The sequence below is a fragment of the Meriones unguiculatus genome, chromosome 8, assembly GCF_030254825.1.
Source record: "Meriones unguiculatus strain TT.TT164.6M chromosome 8, Bangor_MerUng_6.1, whole genome shotgun sequence".
Classification (NCBI taxonomy): Eukaryota; Metazoa; Chordata; class Mammalia; order Rodentia; family Muridae; genus Meriones; species Meriones unguiculatus.
In genome coordinates this window covers 661,240-683,386 of record NC_083356.1, presented here as the reverse complement: position 1 = coordinate 683,386, position 22,147 = coordinate 661,240, and the positions used below count along the sequence as shown (strand labels likewise).

At 54.6% G+C, this 22,147-nt stretch overlaps 2 protein-coding genes across 2 annotated transcripts; both read left to right on the top strand.

Moving 5' to 3' along the window:
• Positions 1 to 8,639: 8,639 nt before the first annotated feature.
• Positions 8,640 to 11,407, top strand: Hoxc9 (homeobox C9). Its single transcript, XM_021643569.2, has 2 exons — positions 8,640 to 9,206; positions 10,883 to 11,407. The coding sequence occupies exons 1-2, from the start codon at positions 8,669 to 8,671 to the stop codon at positions 11,125 to 11,127; spliced, it is 783 nt and encodes a 260-aa protein (XP_021499244.1). The 5' UTR covers positions 8,640 to 8,668; the 3' UTR covers positions 11,128 to 11,407.
• A 5,786-nt stretch (positions 11,408 to 17,193) lies between these two features.
• Positions 17,194 to 20,875, top strand: Hoxc8 (homeobox C8). The gene is made up of 2 exons (XM_021643558.2): positions 17,194 to 17,963; positions 19,269 to 20,875. The coding sequence occupies exons 1-2, from the start codon at positions 17,528 to 17,530 to the stop codon at positions 19,559 to 19,561; spliced, it is 729 nt and encodes a 242-aa protein (XP_021499233.1). The 5' UTR covers positions 17,194 to 17,527; the 3' UTR covers positions 19,562 to 20,875.
• The last annotated feature ends 1,272 nt before the right edge of the window (positions 20,876 to 22,147 follow it).

Here is a 22,147-nt window from a genome sequence, read left to right as displayed (position 1 = left end):
TGTTCTTCTCTTGGCGGTGGGCTGAGGACTAGCAGCGTCTCCAGGTGCCTGGCGAGCGGCGGGCAGTGCACCGAGGAAGGTGTTTCTGGCGTCTGTGTTTGCTGAGAGCCCTGGGTTTGCCTTGTGGCCGCCGGCAGTGGAGGGCAGAGGCTATGAGCTTTCTCTCTTCCCCTCCCTGGCCCACTGCCGCCCTGGGGTTCGGTGGTTAAAGGGGTAAATTGGTGGTTTTGGCTTCTTTATCTTGGAAGGCATTTAGGAGCACCGGGAGATCCACCCATCAGTTTAGGTGTCTCTGGCTGTCTGTTGAGGAAGGTGGAGGGGTTGGAGCTTGAAGCTTAGGTTTTCTTGTGTTTTGCTGGTGTGGGTGTGAGCCTTGTCCATGTTCTTGGTCCTAGCGTTCCTTGGCTGCAGGGACAAGTGGCCTGCCTGAGAGTGGCTCCAGAGCACAGACACTGTGGTCCAGACACCAGTGTTTGTTGAGAAGCCTGAGACAGAGAGAGTCTGGGAGGAGAGTACAGGAGAGCCAGATGGACAAGACAGGGGACCCAGCTCAAGAGTGGAAGAACACCCGTGCACACCCCCCAGGGCCAGGGCCAGGGCCAGATGCAGAGGGCAGCTCTGCTGCAGTACTGGGGGGGGGATTTGGTGGCTAGAGGTCCCATTTCACCAGCTTTTCCTAATGCAGTTTGCCTATACCAGAAACCAATGGAGGCAATCAAACCTTCAATCCCCCCAGCTACCCAAGGTCCACTCTCTAGTCCTTAGGGAGGCTGTAGGGTGGAAAGGGGATGGGGCTGAATTTCTTCCTTCCCCAAGCCCCTTCTCTTCTCCTTTTTGAATAGATGCAAAGCCTAAACTCCGGCCCTGCTTGCTCAGCTGATCTGTGGCTTAGGTAGTTTCATGTTGTTGGGATTGAGTTTTGAACTCGGCAACAAGAAACTGCCTGAGTTACATCAGTCGGTTTTCGTCGAGGGCCCCAGTCCCCCTTCCCTACCCTTCCCTCCCTTGTGGGACTGCCCCACCACCCCATCCCAGACAGGGCAAAGTGGGTGCAGACCGAGGGGGTCAGGCTTTACAGCCTCTCCTCAGCCTGTCCCAATCTCTGTAACTGAGGGAGATCTCCCCACACCCCACCCCTATTGTCTCCTGAGCCCAGCTGATGGAGACAGACAAAGAAGGTCCAGCCAATTCCAAGGAAATGCAGGAGTTTGAGTTTGGCCTGGTGGGCCAGTTCGGTTGGGCATCAGGGTGGGGCAGAGTCACTGAGGAAAGGCTCCCAGAAAGATGAGAGTGTCTGAAACAGTGAGCTCCCTCCCTGCCACCTCCAGAGAGAGGGAGCAGTGCTCCTCTGGAAAGTGGAGGTGTTGCAGGAGTCGGGGACCCTGAGGACAGTGGCCTCTACCCTCCCTAGCTCCAGGGAAAGGACTCACGGGGGAAGGAAGTAGCTTAGTGAAGAAACACCAAGTCCAAGTGGAAACCTTCCTAAACACCCTGTTAAGGGCCAAAACTCAGCTGTGGTCTGTCTGGCTGTTGCCGGTAGGTGCTGTCTGTTACCGGTAGGTGCTGTGGGCCGGCTAGTCTGTGGCTGCTGGGCGGTTGCCCGTCCTTACATTCTGTGAAGATATCTGGGTAAACAGAAGCCACCAGCACTCTGCTACACATTGTTGAGAAGGCTGTTGGCTGAGGCTAGGGGCAGAGGGGAGAAGAAAGGGGCAGAGGGAGATCCGAGCCATGAGAAACTTTGCAGACCTCCTTTCCTTCACTCTGTTGCCTTTGGCTTTCTCAATTCTGGACTTGGTTTCTACAGACAAGGATCTCAAAAAAGGTCTCTTGGTCTTCAGAAGAAAAAAAAATGGGTTATATTGGATGAGGAGATCTGGGGGGAAAGTGAGCCAAGCGCCTCTGGTCTCAGAGATATTGGAAAGGACCAAAGAAGGCCAGGTTCTTGGGGCTCTTTTCGTAATTGTGATTCTAAAAGCAGGAAATACAGTCATGTCTCTAACAAACTCTCATGGAGAATTATGTATTCTCAACCTGGTGTCGTGGGAGAAGAGGATGGGACTTTAGGTTGAACTGTGCTTGTGGGTCTCTGTGTGTCCCCCACAGGCTTTCTGCCCTCTCTCTCTCTCTCTCTGTGTGTGTGTGTGTCTGTGTGAAATTTATTTTGACTTCTGTGGATATTGGAGGGCAAGCCAGGAAGAGACTCTTCCCTTTTCCAGCTGAATTGTCGGCTTGTGTGTTCTCCATTCCTTTGTGGGAGGAAAAGTGTTCAAATGTCTGTGGCGCCCAGGGAAATGCGGAGGTTTCCAGAAAGCCCAGTTAGTGGTGGGAGACCAGGGAATTCCCTAGTTTGGGAGTCTATTCAGTCTCTAACTTCAGAGCCCCCCTCCCCAGAGGCACACAGCCAGCCCGGGCATGAGAGAGCCTCAGGCTGGACAAGGTGTTTAAAAGCTCTTGGCTTAAAGAAATCTCCCCGTGGGCTGGAGTTTATCAATGTAGGACTCCTGTGCCTTGAGTTCCTCTGCCCCTATTTCCATTTCAAAGATGATGGGCTTAAAGGAGGTGGCCACAGAGTCAGGGGTCAGGGCAGTCTCCTCCCTAGACCTGGAGAAACGGAGTGAGGTCTCCTAGGGCCAAGGTGAGGGCCAGTCTGATGGTCAGAGTCCGCCCCGGGGCCCTGGGACTCTGGCTCATGGCTAAGGCGATTGTAATTATTTATTCGCTTCGCTGGAAGGGAGTCTTCAGAAGGAACAGCGTGAAGAGGAGGGAAAAATTATCTCTCTCGTCTGAGGATATTAAGATGGATTTTTATTTCTTAAAGGACCCTCCCCGCCGAGAGCACATAGCGTAAACTTAATATATGCTCGGCAGCCCAACTCTAGAAACCGCAATAAAAGTTAAAACCTCCCCTACTGGTTTTTTTTAATTATGATATGGGAAAGGGGAGCAGGATTTATAGAGCTGAACTCTCGGCGTGTGTTTGAGACTTGAGGGAGAAGGAGAAAAAGGCGAGAGCTCGCCTCGCCGAGAGGTCTCGCCGGCAGCAGGGGCTCAGGCTCGGCCCGGCTCATCCCCCGCGGCCTCCCGAGGACCTGGCCCGGCGGTCGGCCTGGCCTCGGCCCCCTCGCTGGAAGATGCAGCTCTTCTTGGGAACAGGTGACGGGGAGTGTGACTGGGAAGCCGAGCTTCGTGTGGGTCCCTGGCCGGGGCTGAGGTTTGCCCCGGTGTGGCCCCGCAGACGGCTGGGTTCGGAGAGGTGTTCCGCAGGGCGGGGAGCAGGGACAAGGTGGGCCGGTGTGGACCTGTGACTGGGCAGAGCGGACTGGTGGGCTGCGGTCAGCGGCGGGCCGCCACCCGGATGTTGAGTCTGGAGGAAGGACCTTGAGGTCTGCTGGACGTGTGGGGCGCACCGGGGCGCGGCGGGGGCGCGGGGCGCGGCGGGCGGTGGGCCCGCTCACCTCTGCGGCGGCCGGGCCGGGCCCCGTGGCTGCACGGAGGTCGGGCCGTGACCAGGCGTGGAGAAAGGTGCGGCTGCGGGTCTCCCCTCTCCGTGGGAGCGGGCCCGTCCTTTTCTTCCGGAGCTACCTGGACCTGGTCCAGAGCAGGTTGCCCGCGGGAGGGCCCCGCGAGCGGCAGCGTGCAGGGAGGGAGGGAGGCAGGAGGGAGGGAGGGCCGAGGGCGGCGGCGGGGCTCCCCTCCCCGGGCGGGAGGCGGCGGCCCCGGCTCCGGGGAAGCCGCGGAGCAGGTAGCCAAGGCTCCGAGGCCGAGCTGGACCGAGCCCCGCGCCCCGAGTCTTCCGGCCCTGCCCAGCCCTGGCGGGAGAGAAGGTAGGGAGAGGCGCCCGCCGGGCCTGGCACGGAGGCCCGGGACCCGCGCGTGGCCTCAGCTCGCGCTTGTGCTCTGCCCTGGCCACGCCGCGTGCCGCCTGGACGCCCCGACCCGAGCGCCTGCCAGAGGCCCGTGAAAGTCGTGGTCGGGACGTGCGCTTTCGTTCCCTGCGGCTCGGTGGCCGAGCCCGGGGTGGAGGGCGCAGAGTCTTCTGCACGCGGGGTCCTCTGGCGTCCTCGCCACGCGCCGTTCGCCGGTTCTAGGCTCGCGAGCCGCCTGAGGGTTGGGCTAGACCGCTCGGGTCTAGCCTAAGGAGGGCGGGGAGTCCGCGCCTGCCCCGGAACTGCGCTTCGAGCCCGTATTGTCTCTCCCTTCGCCACCTCCGTTTCCTCAGTCTGGGCTCCAAAGTCACTGCAAATTTCCTTGCGGTGCGTACACCACACAAAAGATCAGGTAACAAGGCGTCAGGGGCAGTGAGAGCCAGAGCGGGGCAGCCCTCTTCTGGGACGCCCCCACCCCGCCCAGCCTGGAAACCCGGGCTGCGCTGGGGGAGCCGGAAATAACCCCGTTTGCTTCGGCTGGGCGGGGGCGCCCGCGAAGGCAGGCCGGCAGGCCGTGGCGTTGAGGGGGCCACGTTCACAGGCCCGGGGCTCTGGTGCTTGCTGAGCTGGGGGGCCTGCTCCTGGCGTGGTGGCGGGGACCCCGGATACCCACCTCGGGTGGGGGTAGCACGCGGGCCTCCTCGCGGCAGGCAGGGGAGCTCAGTTTCTGCTTCCAGCTCAGGCCTTAGCTAGGAGGAGTTGTGTGTGGGTGTGTTTTTCCCAACAAAGAGGGATTAGGAGAGATGGGGGGGAAAGTAGAAGAGAACCAGGGAGGGGGTGGGGAAGGAGAGAGGGCAGCGGAGGGTCGGAATGAGCCCATTTCAGGGGAAGGAGGAAAATGAAAGCAAGCGGAGCGGGTCTGCTGGTTCAGGGCGTGTGCTGGGGCGCAGAGGGCCAGCTCCCGGCCCGCAGCGGCCCGGATGGCCCGCTGGGGGCTCCGGGGAAAGCCTGTTTTAAATTTAATCCGAACTTGACGGTGTGGATTGAACCGGAGGGAATTTAAATCATGAAAAGGGAGACACCCGGCGGGGGGAGGGGGTGGTGACTCTAACCTATCCGTTTGTCTGTCCTTCCCACGGTGCTAGCTTGATTGTGGTCTCGATGGCCCAGATTTGAGGTGATAGAGGAAGTGCGCCCCTCCCCCTCCAGGGGGCTCCTCTCCCGTGCCCACCGAGATCTGCTGGGGTATAGGGTGAAGGCTAAGAACAGGACAGTCAGCAAGGACCGGGCTTTCCCCTCTACCCCCAGCAGTGACCCCCAGCCTCCTCGGGACTCTCGGTTTGCCCCAGGGGTGCTAAGAAAAATTGAAAGAAGAGGTGTAGCTGAGAGGAGTCTTAGAACAGAACAGGCATTTCAGCAAGAGTAACTGAACTCCAAGATGAGACGCTTCTCCTTGGCATCCCTACCTCTCTGCCCCCCACATCTACCTGCCAGATTTAGGGGGACCCTCAGAGCCCACTTCCCAACCCTGACCTGCTGGCTTCTAAATATAAGCATGGGAGTCACAACCCTCATGCAAGACCTGGGCCTAGGGGCTCTGGACCCCAGGCTCCAGCAGACCCTTCCTTAAGGCTACCAGAGTGGGACACTGGTGTGCAGGGCCTGTGGGCGAGGCCTCTTCCGATTGGGGAGGGTCTGGAGTTCTTGCTCCCAAAAGCAAAGGCAACAGTCTCTCTTCTGCTTCCTGGGGGATTTGACAGGCAGCAGGGATCCCTGGCCGGTACCCTGACTGCCCAGCCGCAGCAGCCGCTGCAGGGGAGGCAGGCTGGGTGTGCAGGCTGCTCAGTTGAAAAGAAGGCGGTGTTCAAAGGGAGCAGGAGAGAAGGGAGGTCTCGTTACAGACAAGACGTCTGTAAGAGGGGCTCTTCCAAATAGAAGAGGGCGATGGAAAAGGTTCTTAGGCACTACTGTTTAGGAATGCTGAGGTAGAGACAGACCAGCCCTGTGCCCCGGGAAGATGCAGAGGGAGAGCAGGCATGCTGTCTCTTTCCTCTTCTGTTTCTCCCTCTTTATTAGAACGTAGCTCAGCCCTCAGCACCTAGAGTGACTGACTGCAGGGCTACCACCAGATTCTGTCCCCGAGGCCTAGCATACCCACCAGAGCAGGTCTCCCAGAGGAGCAGGAAAGGAGGCCTCTTACTCCTTTGTGTCCAGACAGAAGTGGCCGACGCGCCCCGAGCAGTCCCGCGGCAAAGCCCCAGCAAGCAAGAGAACTGCACAATGCCACGGCTGCTGGCTGCTCCGCCAGCCTGAGCCCTGCCCCATCCTGCCTGCGCCTCATTGCCCTTCCCTCCCTTGCTTTTTGAAAGCCTTCCTCTCCTTGCTTTTAGGTCTCTTTATCTTACCTTCTTTCCCTTATTCTTATTTTTTTTTCTCCCTCTTATCGTAACCCTCCTTTTCTATTTTTCCTCCCTTCTGCCTGGTGACCTATTAAATTGGTCTGTCTCAGGCTCTGACTCTCTTAGGCTCTGTCCCTTGATGTCCTGTTGGTCGAATTCTGGCCAGGGCCCCACTGAAGACTAACGTGTCTGTGCTCAAAGCAGCCAGCAGCCGACCAAGAGCCAGGCAGCCCTAGTCAGCCATGGCTGGGGGGCGTGGGCTGTGCTGGGGATGTGGAGGAAGCCTCTGCACAGGGACTGGAACCTCCTGTCTCTTCCTTGAAATAACTAGTGAAAGAGATTTTTTGATTGACACCCAACATGGCTACATCAGGGCCAAAGAGATACTCTGTTTCTTACTGTAATTTGGATTTCCAGCCACTCCACCCCCAAAGAGAAGACAGACAGAGCTGAGGCTCTGAGTACCTCTCCCCAACTAGACACACATACCCATGCCTCAAACAACCCAGCCCTGATATACCGAAAGTGAAGGCCAGAGGCTGGGGCTCACAGGGACTGGGGAGGGCCCCTGTGGTTCTTGAGTCTCTCTCCCCAAATTTCTTGCCCCCAAACATACATACCATCCTCTCTAGCACTTCCTCACCTTGGAGGAGATAGAGGAAGAGAAAACCAGCCTCCATTTCCACACTTAGAGCTTGGTCTGGCCCTGAGGACTGGAGAGAGGAGGAAAGGCAGATGTGGCTGGGTCTGGGAAGCCCCCCCAGAGCTTGCATCTCAGCCTCAGCTCCTTCTGATTTCCCCCTCACAGACTCTTCCCTTTGACTCCGAGACTGTACCCTTCCTTTAGGTTCTCTCTGCTCTGCCTGGGTGTTTGTGTCTGAAGGTATCACCTGTCCCTCCATCCCCACAACCAACCTCTTTTCCCCCTGTCCTGCACCCATACCGAGGACTTTTCTGCCTGCCTAAAGCCCACCATGGGAGATACTGAAAGCCTGTGTGTGCAACTGACCCCAGATTGTGGGGGGGAGGAGCAGTCAACTTATTAGGAGGTGACATCCAAGTTGTCTGATATTTCCTTGAATCACACTACCACCTCCTGAATTCTTCCATCCGACCCCAAAGAAATTGCCTTCTTCCATCCCTCCGTTGCCTTTTTCCGTTCCAAAAACAGCCTACAATTTTATTTAATGAAAGACACATTTATGAACAATCAAATGATCCTCATAAAAATTTTATTGAAGGACGTAAAAACAAGCTACTTGCCCACGACCGAGGTCGCTCTCTTGATTTGCCCGTTCTCACCCTGGCTCTCTGCAGACAGAACCTCTGAGTGACTTCTTTTTTGGGGAGTGGGGGACGTGTCGCAGAGATGAAGCTGGGGGGATAGGAAAGCGAGCAGGCGAGATGGGAATGCTTCACTTAAGTTGTGGGGTTCTCTCCTCCACTTCAAGCTGGCAAAGACACAGAGACAATAAATTTTAAATAAAGGCTTGTATATCTGTGCCAAAGCAAGAGAAGACTTGAGGGGCTCACGTTGAAGGTGTGAGGCTCCCAAGCTCTCCTCCCCCCCCCAGAGCACGCCACCTTTCCCAAGCTTCCTACACCCCAGATTTGGGGAGCTGAGCTGGCCAGTGGCAGGACTCTCTCCCCTTTCCCTCTGTCCCTCCCTCCATCCCAGCTAGTTCAGTCCCCTCCCACCCTCCCTCCCTCGTTGCTGTTCTGAAAGAAATACATACATACACAGTATTTAAAAACGCATTTTTAAAAGCCACGTTCCCAACTGACAATCGCTGATCTCCGCTCACTCAGAGACCGCAGGAGCGTCCGGGCCGACAGAGACAGATTACGTCAAGAAATAGTTCCTCCACCTACCTCGTCCGGCCTCCCCGCCCCGTGGGGCTGCAGAGCCTGCTCGGCCCTGGGGGTCCAGGAACCCTGGCTTCTGGGACTGGCATTTTCACCTTGTTTTGTTTTTTGGTTTTTTTGGTTTTTTTTTTTTTTTTTTTTTAATCCTCATGTAGGGGGAGCCATCTGCTTTTGGCTGCACATGTCAAGGGGTGTGGGTTCCCTGAAGAGCTATGATTCGTCCTGGTGTGTGCTGAGGGAGGGGGGCTGTCCGGCTCCCTGGGTCCAGAGTTGCAGATCGTCAGGAAAACGCAGGTCGCTGGGATCAGCAGAGAGAAGCGGGTGGTAAAGGGGGGAAAAGCAAGGGGAAAAAAGCCCCTGCGCATTGATCCGCGCCGTATTTTTGGGTAAATACGATCACGTGGGGGCTGGGGAGCCAATGGGCTGCCGGGAAAAGGCTGGAAAAATAATTACCTGCCTTGATTGTTCTGTGAGCAGATAAAAAGTACATATACAGTTCATACAATAATCTTATGTATGTAAAACCCTGTTACGATGTCGGCGACGGGGCCCATCAGTAACTATTACGTGGACTCGCTCATCTCTCACGACAATGAAGACCTCCTAGCGTCCAGGTTTCCGGCCACCGGGGCTCACCCGGCCGCCGCCAGACCCAGCGGCTTGGTGCCGGACTGTAGCGACTTTCCGTCCTGTAGCTTCGCGCCCAAGCCGGCCGTGTTCAGCACGTCGTGGGCGCCCGTGCCCTCCCAGTCGTCCGTGGTCTATCACCCCTACGGCCCCCAGCCCCACCTCGGCGCCGACGCGCGCTACATGCGGACTTGGCTCGAGCCGCTGTCCGGCGCCGTCTCCTTCCCCAGCTTCCCGGCCGGGGGCCGGCACTACGCCCTCAAGCCCGACGCCTACCCCGGGCGCCGCGCCGACTGCGGCCCGGGTGACGGCCGCAGCTACCCGGACTACATGTACGGCTCGCCCGGGGAGCTGCGCGACCGCGCCCCGCAGGCGCTGCCCTCGCCCGAGGCGGACGCGCTGGCCGGCAGCAAGCACAAAGAGGAGAAGGCCGACCTGGACCCTAGTAAGTTGAGAGCAATTTTCCTTTACAACCGGCGTGGGAGGGGAGGGGAGGCCAGGCGGGGCGGCCGGATCACAGCCCCTCCGAGCGGCACAGGCAGAGCGGAGAGGGTGAGGGGGCGAGACTCAATAAAAGCGAATTACCTTGGGGAGCTCTCAGGGCAGGAAGGTCTGAGAAGGGGGCCCGGGTTAGGAGAGAGCCGGTTAGAAGGGCTTCTCCCCTAGAGGCTGCCTCTGAAGGAAGACCCCTGGGTGTCCCTCTTAACTCAGGTTTTTTTGGCTCAGTGGTCACTTTCTGGGAAAAAAAAAATGCAAACAGACACAGGGGCTGGCCTGAGGGGCTGGGGTTCATTTTGTGGTTTGAGAAAGGACAAGGCAGAGGTGAGGAGGGCGCTTGGAGCAAAGGGAGAGAAATTACCTCCAAGCCTGCCTGTGGGTCTTCATCCCAGCAGGGGTTTCTACCACAGAAGGTCCACCGACTTCTCCCCAGGGGAAGAATCTGGGGGGCACTCCCTAGGAACTTAGGTTAGGACTTTCAGTCATAAGTGGAGAAGTAAGGTCCTAGTTTTCTTAAACTTGAAAACCCACTTTTAAGTGTCCACTGGAGAAAGAGTTGTGAATAGGGATTAGGACTATGGAACAGGGAAGGAATCTTCAGATTAAAGAAACACAGACTCACAGAGAGAGAGAGACAGAGAGAAACAGAGAGACTCACACACACACACACAGAGAAACAGAGAGACAGAGACAGAAAGGGGGTGACTGAGACTCCAATTAGGGAGATAGGAGCATTCTGAGTATTGCACAGAAGGTGAAGAGGCGTGGGGCAGGTGTAAGCTGTAGGCTCAGAGAAAGGGGGAGGGAATAAGGAGAAACAGCAGGGGAGGGTGCAGCCCCCTGGGTGTGAGGAAGTGTCTGGGGGAACCCTCAGGAGGAAACTTCAGGAAATCTTTTCCTCTAGCTCCATAAGGGGCCAGGGCCTAATTACACCCCTCTGAGGCTTCACTCCCTGCCCTCACTAGTCCCATAAACCTGAAATTGGAGGATTGTCTTCTGCAGAGCCTGTCCTGGGCTGGCCTGGGGGGGGGACACTAGAGGGGAACAGATATGGGGGAGCCTTTCTCCAAGGCCAGCAGCTCTCTGAGGAGAGAATGCTCCCCATTCTAACATCACCCTGATAATTCGCCTCAGCAGGGCTGAATTCTGAGCCGGAGATAGGTTCTGGAAAGAGGTGAGGGTTTAGGGACTCTCAGGGTCAGGAAACAGAACAACAACATTTCAGGACTTGGTTGTGGGCTGCGAGGATGGGAGGGACAGAGGAAGAGGGAGGTGGGGAGGAGAGGGATCCTTGCTATAAAAATAAAAAACAAGAGAGAGAAGTGTTTATGGGCCTATGAAGCGGTTGGGAATTTGGACTTTTTATGAGGATGTTCTCAAATCACTGCTCTTGAAGGGGGGGGTAGCTTTGGGGGCTTCACATTTACTACAGTTTTAGGTGCCGGAAACTGAGCAGGGAGGGGGCAGAATGCAAAAGAGAAAGGAGAAAATGCCTAAAGGAAACGTGTCCAAATTCAGGTTCAGTTGTTGAATTTGGGGAGCTTGGCGAATCCCAGGGGTGGGATGACAGAGGCCCTAGGCTGGAAGGACCCTACTGACCCTTGCCTGTGTTTGGCCTTCCAGGCAACCCCGTGGCCAACTGGATCCACGCCCGCTCCACAAGGAAGAAACGCTGCCCCTACACCAAGTACCAGACGCTGGAACTGGAGAAGGAATTTCTCTTCAATATGTATTTAACCAGGGACCGTCGGTACGAGGTGGCCCGTGTTCTCAATCTCACTGAGCGGCAGGTCAAAATCTGGTTTCAGAACCGGAGGATGAAGATGAAAAAGATGAATAAAGAGAAAACCGACAAGGAGCAATCCTAAGCCCTGCCCCAGCCTCCTGCCTCCGCACAGCCAAGGAAAACACAAAAACCCCTCAAAAATGTCCCAACCCAGGTGGGAGAGAGCACGAAAAGAAAAGGAAAGAGCAAGATAGAGAAAAGCCCACCGTCTTAAAAAAGAAAAACAGAGAGGGGAAAATGCAAACTCTGGCAATGTGGGAGGGTTAAGTGTTGAGAAATTGGTGTTTAGAGTTAGTTCTATCCAGCGAGGAGGAGGCAGGAGAGAAACGGCGTCTCTTCCCCCAGCGAAACTGAAATAAATGACACACACAAATGTGATTATTTTCCTTCTTTCTTCAGAGAAGCCAGTATTTAAATTGCTCTCTCTCTCTCTCTCTCTCTCTCTCTCTCTCTCCCTCTCCCTCTCTCTCCCTCCCTCCTCTCAATCGTTTGGCCTGGGCCATTCCTTCATGGGCCTTGGGTGCTCTGCGGGCAGATTTCTTACAAAAAGACACACACAATGATGATTCCCAGCCCAGAGCTGAGGGCCGAGGGCTGAGGGCCGGAGTGCACTGCACAGGCAGGCTGGTGCCTGAGGCGCGTCCAGAGCAAAGCCGTCACCCGTGTCTGTCCTGTACCGGTGCTTCTGTTTGTTACAGCACAACAACTCTGTTAATATAGCAGAGTCACTTAAAGAGCCAGAGACCCAACTGCACCTAGCTCTCACCAGCTTTCTTCCCCTGGTTCTGTCGAAGAGGCAAGTGCTTAAATTCTCTAAGGGAAACTGGAGCCAGAGCAGGGACTCCCTCCACCTCAGAAGGGCAAATGCCTATAGCTTCTCTCTAGACAGGACAGAATGGGGGTGGGTGTTCCAGGGGAGGGGTAGAGGCCTAGCCTGCGCCTGCTCTGGCTGGCTGGCTGTGAGTTTCCAGTGGCTTGATGGAGCGTGTGGGGAGCACTGCTTGAATGGTTTTGCTGGCTGTAATTAATTGTAATAATTTATGAGTACATGAGATTGAAGAGAACAGATAGGTGAAGATAAAAGTGGGGTGCTGGGTGAAGGCCCAGACCAGCTCCTTGCCTGGTTGTTTTGGTGCTGTGGTGCTTTCAGGTTGGCTGAGAAAGAAGGGGAGTGGATGGTCAGCCATCAGGAGAGGCCGCGCAGGCCTCAAGGAACGCTGGGGGGCAGGCGCTGAGTATTAAATGAGAAGAGTGGCGAATGAGGAAGAGGAAGGGAGAAATGAAAATACAAGAAAAAAAGAGAGAAGGGGAAGAAGGGGGGACGACGGCAGAGGAAAGAACGAAGAGGAAAGGGAAGTGAACAGTAAAGTCAGAATAAACAAGATTAGTTTCTGCTCAAAGAGTTTATCCTTAGCTCTCCCCTTCCATTTCTCCCTTTCTTCTCTCCTCCCTCCCTCTCCCTTTCTCCCCCCTCTGAAGTCCGAATGTTGATCAGGGTGAGTAAGGTCAGCTAGGCTGTACTCCTAGGGGTGGTGAGACTCCAAGGAGCTGGCAATAGCCAGGAGTGGGGTGCTGTCTGGTGCATGACCCCAAGCAAAGAGGTGTTGATCTGTATCTACCAGCCTAGCCAGGCGGGGTGACTGCTGCACCCTCTCTAGAACCCTTCCTCTCTGGAGCAGTTTTCAGGGGCTAATCAGAAGCAGACAGAGCTGCTGGGTCTGCCTCAGCTCAGCGCCCCTTTTCTCGGAAATCCCCCAATCTGGAAACCATTAAATTAGAATGTTTGAAATATAGCCCTTTAATATCTTCGGCTGTCCACTCTGCCAAGGACACAGGGTGTCGCTCTGAATGCTCGGAGGACACCACCTAAGAGAATTGGGAGGTCCCCTGGCTAACTCCCCCCACATCACCCGGTCAGGACTGCTGGGCCCTTGTGGGGATAGCCCTTGCCCTGTTGTTTGAATCTCCTACTCTCTTCTTCCCATTTGGAGGACTGGAGGAGGATGAGAAGGGTTGAAATGTTGTTTCTTTCGTATTGGGAGTCGACAATCAAGTGGCAGCGGGTGATTTAGCTGTCTGTGGTGCGTTCACTCTTTCCTGGTTGGTAGAAGCATTGGTTCCTTGGTCTTTGGAAATGTACTGGATTTTCTCACTACTTCATTCTTCCCTTTTTGGCCTTTTCGCTCTTCTGTAACCCTGATCTCAGTTTGCATTTGATGGGAACCAAGATCCCCTCCTCTCCCTTAGTCTGGACCAGCAGGGTCCGGCTTTGGGCGTCTTTCTCTGCCTGAGCTCAGCGCTGTTTCCCGGCTTCAGTCTCGCCCCTGCTCCAAGGCCCTGAAGCCTTCTCTCTGCCTGCATCCCTCAGCGTGGCCTGCTTCCTGAAGCCTGCCCTCTGGAGTAGGCCTGGCTGCCGGCAGAAAAGAGAGCCCCAGAGCTTGTAGGACCCCAGGAAATGGTGGGATTTAGAGTAGGTCCACTCTTTAATCTGACCTCGAGGATTTCCAGCCCCAGGTCAGAATTAGAGTCGATCTTATTCATTACCGTTTATTAATTAAAACAACACGACACACATCTGGGCAGAGAAATGAAAGCAGGCTTGAAGCGAGGGGCTAGCAAACAGCCTCCTCCCTTCATCTTCCCTCCCACCTCTCCTCTGCTCCTTTGTAGAATCACAAAACCCTAAAGGTTGTCCCACTTGGGAAGGCAGCAGATAGGTACATTTCCGTAGCCCAGAAACGCCACTTTTATGGCCCTGTTTGTCTCCCTGCTCTGGGTTCTGAATGGGGCTGAACAAAACAGCAGTGCGGAGCTGGCTAGACGTCTGGCCTTAATTGTTTTATGGTTTAAAGAAGGTGGACACTCTTTCCTTTGAAATCGGATTATAGGAATGTTTTGTCTATGGCCCACGGAGATCAGGATCTCTCTGGCTGAGAGGGAGAGGTGAAGAGCGGGTGCGCGTTCAAGGGAGGACAAACCAGGGGGTGGGGGTGGCCTGGAGCACAGTCCTGCAGCCTACGCGGCAGGGCAAGAGGGGCTGGAGGTTAGGGTGCATGCTGGGAGCAGAAGGCCGGGGAGCTTCAGACAGAGTGGTGCATTGCCTGCGCAGAGGGCTTTCTAGACTGGAAAACGCCCGAGTGGAGGGGGTTCCAGCCGCTCTTTTGCGTTGTCTCTTTATTCCAGAAGAGAGGGTAACAAGAAGACAGTGTGGAACCTTTCATAAGGTTTATTTCAAGAATTTAGAAAACCAAAGAACAGAGACAAACACCTGCCTGGGAATTCCTCTCCTTCGCACCGGTTAGAGAGGCTTTTTCCTCCTAACTTGCCACCTTTCAGCTCGAGCTGGGACCTTTGCTGGTTTTCCCTTAGCCAGATTGCATTGGAGCAAGTGGACGCGAGGTGGCGCTGTTGCTCAATGTTAGAGATGGAGGTCCGGTGTTCCCCCCCCCCCCCAACTGGCTTGGCCTGCTGACATTTCAGGCCAGGCTGGAAGCTTCAGCCAGAAAGCCCCTGCTTCTGCTAGCTTAGGTCCCACTGCCTCTGAACAAATAAACCCTCTCACCTGCGAGGAGTAAATAACTCGTGAGTGGCAGCGGGAGATGAGCCCTCGCTCTACCAGAGAACTCAGGAGGCGAAAGAGGGCAGGCATCAAAAATAATCGCTGGTGGAGATAAGTGGGGAGCAAGTAATTAACACAAAAAGGAGGAATGACCCGAACAAACGAACATAAGAACATAAATCCATGTACCTAAGAGGGCGGTGCCGTCCTCGGGCAGAGGGAGAGAGCGGCCGGCGAGAAAGGCTGCCTGCAGTTCCTTTATTTCCAGACTCAGAGAGCAAAATAAACCAGATACACGTGAAAGAAAATAATCATACAAATAAATCCACAAAGGCTGGGAGAATCCTCCAAAGGGGAAACCGAGTCTGACCAACGCTTACAGGACTCATGAGATCCCAGACAGGCAGAGGTTCGGACGACTCAGGATGGTCGCATTCCAAGACACAAAGGCCCAGAAGAATAGCTCTGTAGCAGGGGGTTTTGCTGGACCATAAAATCTGGAAATAGATCCCCACCCCCTAAAAGATAAGGCACAGGCCGCAGAGAGGATCCGGACGCTCCGAGCCTCCTCTTTCCAGTCAAAGAGGACAAAGTATTTATGACAGCCCCGGGTGCTAGAAACTCGGATCCACCCTGCTCGGCTCTGTATGGAGCAGACTGCTCAGATCGACAAGGCTGGCGCAGCAGGCTCTGGTCGGGCAAGCTGCTCTGCGATGCCCCCCACTGTTCTGGACCCTGGGGAGACTTGCAGCCCTGACCTGGACGCTGCTGCTGCAAAGCTAGAGTTCTGTGTCCAAGAGTTTGGGCAGTTGCTAAGTTCAATAGTGGTGAGTTCCCTAAATGCAAAAGACCCGATGGGCTCTCCTGCCAGGACATCAGGGAGTCTCCTTTAGGAATCTGACTGAGAGTCCCATTTCCCCAACAATTATTTAAATAAAGAGGACCGGGAGAGCTGCTCTTTCATCCTGTCTTGCCCTGCTAGTCTTATGCCCAGGGTTGGCTCGGTATGGGCTGGGAAAGGAAAGGGTCTGTTTTTCTAACCACTTCCTTCCTCGCCCAACTCAGAAACCCCAGGGTGTGGAAGAAAAAAAAGTCCTTGATGCAAAAACCTACAAATGTATATGTTCATCAAGCATTATGTGGCTGGTGAGCACACGGGTGTGCAGAGCTGTGAGTCGGGGCGTGTGTGGCCAGTGTGAAATAAACACACGTACTTGATGTATTTCTGGACAAGAGGGTAGTGCAGTACCTGCAGGGTGTGAGTGTGTGTGTGTGTGTGTGTGTGTGTGTGTGTGTGTCTTCTGAGTGTGCTCCAGGGTGGCTCACACACTGTACAGGAAGAAGACAGGAAAAATCATTCTTATTCATCTTCATTCATGAGCACAATAGCACACAGGCACACAGCACACACACTGCCCTCGCGCTTTCTTCTTTTCCTCCCTGAATTAAGCCCACATAACTGTAGACACTATGGCCAGGAAGGCTGTTGATAGACCAAGGTTATTTTTTTTCCATTAGAATTATCTTGAATTTGTCTGGTCTTGGGCATGGGGATGCTCCCCCCCATGCCCAAGAGTGTGGGTAAATATTTAGAGAGTGTCTGTTGACAGTTCCCATCCACATCCCGGCCTGGGCAGGCTGCCTGGAGAAGTCTGAGGGCCCCTCCAGGCTGAGCCAGCATTTCCTATGGGGTGGTGCTTTATGAGAGGCACCAGAGGACCACACTCACCCTTCAGCCCCCACTGAGAGAGAGGACCACGCTCACCCTTCAGCCCCCACTGAGAGAGAGGACCAGGCACACCCTTCAGCCCCCACTGAGAGAGAGGACCACACTCACCCTTCAGCCCCCACTGAGAGGACCACGCTCACCCTTCAGCCCAGTGACAGTCTCTAAAAAAAGAAATCTCTTGAGTTAGGCTAGGCAGAAGCCTGGGCACACAAGCTATTCCTTTCAGTCCCCCCAAACAGCTTTGCTCTCAGATTCTCCAGGGCAGCTTGGGTTTCCTGCTCCTTGAAGGGGCTGCTTTCTGAAGGGCAGTGTGGGCCTTCTTGGGGTGTGTGGAGACTACTCCCTCCCCAGAGTGGCCAAGGGACAAGAGTCTCCAGGATGTAAAGAAGACAGGGCAGCTTCAGACCCTGGAGGGGCCAGAGGCTGGAGATTCTGCAGGCTGAAAGGCCTGGGGTACATAATCAGCATGCTGGGTTTCTGCTCAGAGTACCCAGACTTTAGGAACCCCAGGGAGCTCATCTTTTGGGTTAAAGGCTCAGCTCTGACTTACTGATGTCACCCGCTGGGGTCTTCTACCTGTTGAGGTAACCTGAGGTGACCTGATGCTCAGGTATCTCTCAGAAAGGAAAAGGGGGGGCACCTTCAAATTGTAGTGCACACCTTAGAAAAGCTGGCCTTGGCCATTAGCTGGGCTGGCTCGCCACCCCCTTCACACACCACACCCCCGGCTCTCCCATCTCCTCCTCCCTCCTCTACTCCAGGTCCCCCCAGCCCTGAACCCCTCAACCCTCCCCTACTCTCTCTCTCTCTCTCTCTCTCTCTCTCTCTCTCTCTCTCTCTCTCTCCCTCTCTCCCTCTCTCCCTCTCCCTCGCTCGCTCGCCTGTCTTCATGTCGTGGATTGATGAACGCGAATCGCGTGTAAGCGCCGCCACCGCCGGGAGTCTGAGGAATTCGCTGGGCTGTTAGAGGAAAGCTAAGTGAGAGCGCGCTCTACCTACCGACAGTGAGCAGAGCCGCCGCCGCCGAGCCGCAGCCGGCACCGCGCCCCCACCTGCCCAGCCCCCAGCCCAGCAGTCCAGCCCGGGGGAGCCGGCCAGCTTGGGGTTCGGTCCCGGGGGGAGGGGAGTTTCGGGGATACCGGGCGGGGGAGCGTGAACCAAGGGGAGGGGGCCGCGGGTTTTCATGTACCCAGCATGAGCTCCTACTTCGTCAACCCCCTGTTCTCCAAATACAAAGGCGGCGAGTCCCTGGAACCGGCCTATTACGACTGCCGGTTCCCTCAGAGCGTGGGCAGGAGCCATGCGCTGGTGTACGGGCCAGGCGGCTCCGCGCCCGGCTTCCAGCACGCCTCGCACCACGTCCAAGACTTCTTCCACCATGGCACCTCCGGCATCTCCAACTCGGGCTACCAGCAGAACCCCTGCTCGCTGAGCTGCCACGGAGACGCCTCCAAATTCTATGGCTACGAGGCGCTCCCCAGACAGTCCCTTTATGGGGCTCAGCAAGAGGCGAGCGTGGTGCAATATCCCGACTGTAAATCCTCCGCCAACACTAACAGTAGCGAAGGACAAGGCCACTTAAATCAGAACTCGTCTCCCAGCCTCATGTTTCCATGGATGAGACCCCACGGTGAGAAGCCTTTTCTTTTTCCCCCTTGGTCTCCCGCGCTTCGGGGTCTCCCCCTCCCTTGCCTCCTTTTTGTCTGCCCTCGCTCTCCCTCCTGGCTTTGGGGACCTCTCCCCCTCCACGCCCGTGCCTGGGTGGGTTCCTGGAGTTTGAAAGGCTTGGCTGGGGCCGGGGGAGGGGGGGCGGTGCTGAGACATTGTGAGTGTTGGGGTGAAGGTGGAAGAAAGGTGGTGTGTGGGTGCAAAGGGTTAAAAATTGTCTTCTTCTTCCTTCTGTCTCTCCTTCTCCCCATCTCTAAAGTCAAAGTGGGGAGATGGCTGGCAAGGGCACCCGGAGTAAACTGAGGTTATCTGTCTTTGGGGCTGGTAGCCAGTTTTCCCAAAGCCAGCCAGCCATTCCAAGACAGTGGCCAGACTTCTGGGTCTCCCCTAGCTAGAGAGACGGGAAAGACCCAAGGAAGAGCAGTCTGGCTGTCTGAGGTCTCTTCCTCTTCCTCTCAGAGAAGCAGCTTGAAGGCCACCACCCAACTTTTCTGTACTTCCTCCAGTTGGAGGGAAGGCTGAAAGCCTGAGACGAGGAAAACCAGTGCTCAGGAAGAGACAGGGGGCAATACAGAGTAGGGGCCTCTGAGGTCCGGGGGCCTCTGTCAGGCCACCCTCCAGTCAAGAACCATGGGTCCCGGAGAGCGCTCGGGTCACGAGCCCCAGGACGGCCTCACACAGCCCGGTTTCGAAGCACAGGGGAAGCGCTGACGACAAGTTCCGGCAGGGATGGCCCGTGATTTATTTGTTAGTCTCCAGTTAGCACTCAGGCAGAGCTGTGATACATTCCAGGAGATCAATTATTTTTCTTATTGGAAAAGCATTAGGCAAAGATCGGCAAGGAGGGGACAGCGGACGAGCCCCCTCCCGCTCTCCTTTAACCCCAGCCCTTTCCCTTTCTTTTGGAAACAGATTGTATCCCCAGGCCGGCTCACCACTCTGCACTTGTAAACAAAGCTGTAAGCGCCAGGTTGTAGGCCTGACGGACCCTGCCAGGCTTCCCTATCCCTCCTCAAGCCCTCACTTTTTAGACAGCCACATTCCTGCCCCCCTCCCACCTCCCAAGGTGAAGGGAGTCAAACCAAAACATCTATGGAAACTTTTCCTGCCCTTGCTTGTCTTCTGCTGTTGGCCTTATCGGCAGGAGGGAGGGAGAGCTGGGAAGAGCGGAGGGAGCGGAGGGGGCACCTTGTGGAGGCAGAGTAGCTGTGCCGGGTGGACAGAGCCCCCACCAAACGTAACCAGCCTGGGGTTCTGTTCTGTCCAGCTCCTGGGAGGCGCAGCGGACGACAAACTTACAGCCGGTACCAGACCTTGGAATTAGAGAAGGAGTTTCTCTTTAATCCTTATTTGACACGAAAGCGCCGGATTGAAGTCTCTCACGCCCTGGGACTGACCGAAAGACAAGTGAAGATTTGGTTCCAGAATCGAAGGATGAAGTGGAAAAAGGAGAACAACAAGGATAAACTGCCTGGGGCCCGAGACGAAGAGAAGGTGGAGGAAGAAGGGAATGAGGAAGAGGAGAAAGAAGAAGAGGAAAAGGAAGAAAATAAGGACTAGGAAAAGAGAAAATCCCCCCCCCTTAGCAACTCCCTTGAAGTTTCGTTTTATGGTAGCAGATAAATTGAGAAGTTTACGACTGTCATTTGCTTTTATAGAGAATAGAATGACACTCACAACTCTAACTACCTGTCAGATAGTTGCAGCTCCGTTTTTATTACCTTTGGACTTCCCCCGCTCTTTATGTGTCTGGGGTGGGGGGGCCTGAGACACAGGGAAAAGTTCTGTTCCACTCCACGCTCAGCCCACACTCAGTCCCTGCTGCACTTCTGAGCCCTTCCTGCATTTCAAGGTCTGCATCTCCTCACACACCCCCACTGCACTGCTTCTCTGACATTTATCTTCCCCTGAAGATGTAGAAGATGATTCCTGGCTTTGCTTGCATGCTAGGAATTAGAGTACTGGATTAAAAAAAATTAATGAAAGGAAAGAAGAAAAAAAAAACAGGAAAAGGGGGAAATGAAAGAAAAAAAGGAATAAAAGACAGCAAAGAAGATGCCCTCCCCCACCCCCAGGCTTCTTTCTTAGAAAACCCCCTTGACTTTCTCCAGGAACCTGATGAAAATGAAGGAGATGTGGGGTTCTCTATCCACCCCCTTCCTGAGGGGTCAACAGGGGCCGGCAATGGTCTCTAAAATCCTATCCACCCATCCCACGGTCACTTGGGCCCATGCCTTCCTTGCCTTGCCTTTGCTGTTTGATTTCTGTTCTTCTGGGCCCAGTTTCATCTGAGCTGTGTTAGTGTTTGTGCTCAGAAATCACCATAATCATGAAAATAATATACTGATAATAAATCTTAAACATACTACCTAAAGGGAACCTGCAATAATCTTGGGGAAAAAGAGAGAGAAAAAAAATCCTAATACAGGAAAAAAAAAAAAAGAAAGAAAGAAAGAAAAAAGAAAAAAAAGAAAGAAACCTCCAATGTATTTTATCACTACCTATAGAGAGAAATTCTGCTTTGAGAGCATTTGTAATGCGGTTTTGTTGTCGTTTGTTGCTGCTTATTTCACTAAGGAAAAACCCCAACAACTGAGACTGCCTAGCCCGCCCGTCTCGTGGCTTTTCTTGTGCTTCTAACCCAGTAGAGTAGGAGTGAGCTGCACTGAATGTATAGTTACTCTGTCTTGAATTCTCTGTTTATGCAATGTGCTCGAAAGGAAACAAATGTTAAAATATATCTATAATAATAATTTTTGGTCATTTGTCTTTATGTCCAGCTATGAATGTAGATTTTGTGTCTTGAAAGCCCTGTTCCTGGTCCAAGTGCTTTGTATTGTACACGTGAGTCATAATAAAAAAATGAAAGAAGAAAAAAACCCACTAAAGCTGGCATGACTTGCTGTTTCTCTACAACTCTCCCCCATTTTCTACTCCTCCCCTCTCTATTCCCTTTCCTAGCTCTGCAAATGGCCTAGCTGACCGGGCTTTGGGTGGTGGGACTTGGAACTCATGTAGAGAGAAGCTTGGAAGTGGAGTGGGGAAGGCAGACAGGGCTGGGAGGAGGAGGAAGGGGAAGCCTCCCGGAGGGAGAAGCGGCTACTTACATGAGTACTAAAGTTAGACAAGGTGTGTAGGTGCTGGGACCCCAGGGGAAGCTGGGACTCATGCTGTAGCACCTCCATCTCTGCTGGGCAAACATAAAGAGTCTATCCCATGCTCCTCCTGTGCCTATGCCCTTTCTTCCAGGGGTCTGGCCGAAGCGTGAGATGGTGGGATTCTTTTATGATCTTTATGTGTCTTCTGCTTGTGGTCCCCCCTTAGCACCTAGTACATCATCCTGAAATAGTGGAGATGATGGGGTGGGGGGAGTGTGGAGCTAAAGATAGCTGAATAGTCAGTAATAATAGTCCCAAAGCATGGGGATGAGGAAGCTTCTGCCTGGGACAGAGGATAAAGGAAGGGCAGAAGAGAGTACCTGGTGGACCAGCTAGGGAGGGTCTGCATCCTGAAATTCAAATTCAACCAGCGCAAGGCTGTCACTGCCCCTCGGCCCCCATGTGTCCACTTAGCCTCTGTTCTGGCTGCTTCAAGCCGGCTCCTGGCTGGCTTCACTTTGACAACTGGGCAGCTTGCCTGGCCGCCACAGCAGAGACCACTGGTTTGGGAGGTGGGCCTAAGCAGGACAGTCCCCAGCCCCAGCTGCAGTGGGGCAAAGGGCTCGGGAACCCAGGTAGTAAAGGGATGATCTGGAGGGTCCCAGGCAGACAAATCTGTTTATGCCAATAAAATTATGCTCAACCCATTCCAGATTCCAGAGATATAAGCAGCCTGGCTCAGCCAGTCTGCGAACGAGGGAAGGGAGGCCTTCAAAAACAGACTCCCAAAGACAGACATTTTTGAGACCAGATTTCTGGGTCAATGATTTTTAACCTAGGCCCAGGCCGAGTGTTTCATCAGGGTCCCGATCTCTGTCTCCTATAAAAGGGGTTTAAGATTTGTCAGGCAATTTTCCTAGGGCTCCCCCCACCACCACCACAGCCCGCCTTGAGAGGCTGTGGTGTGGAAGTAGGAGCTGCAGGGGAAATTTGAAGAATTTGGGGTCCCTGCTGGCAACCAAGTGATCAGGTTTGATTTGGGAGGCAT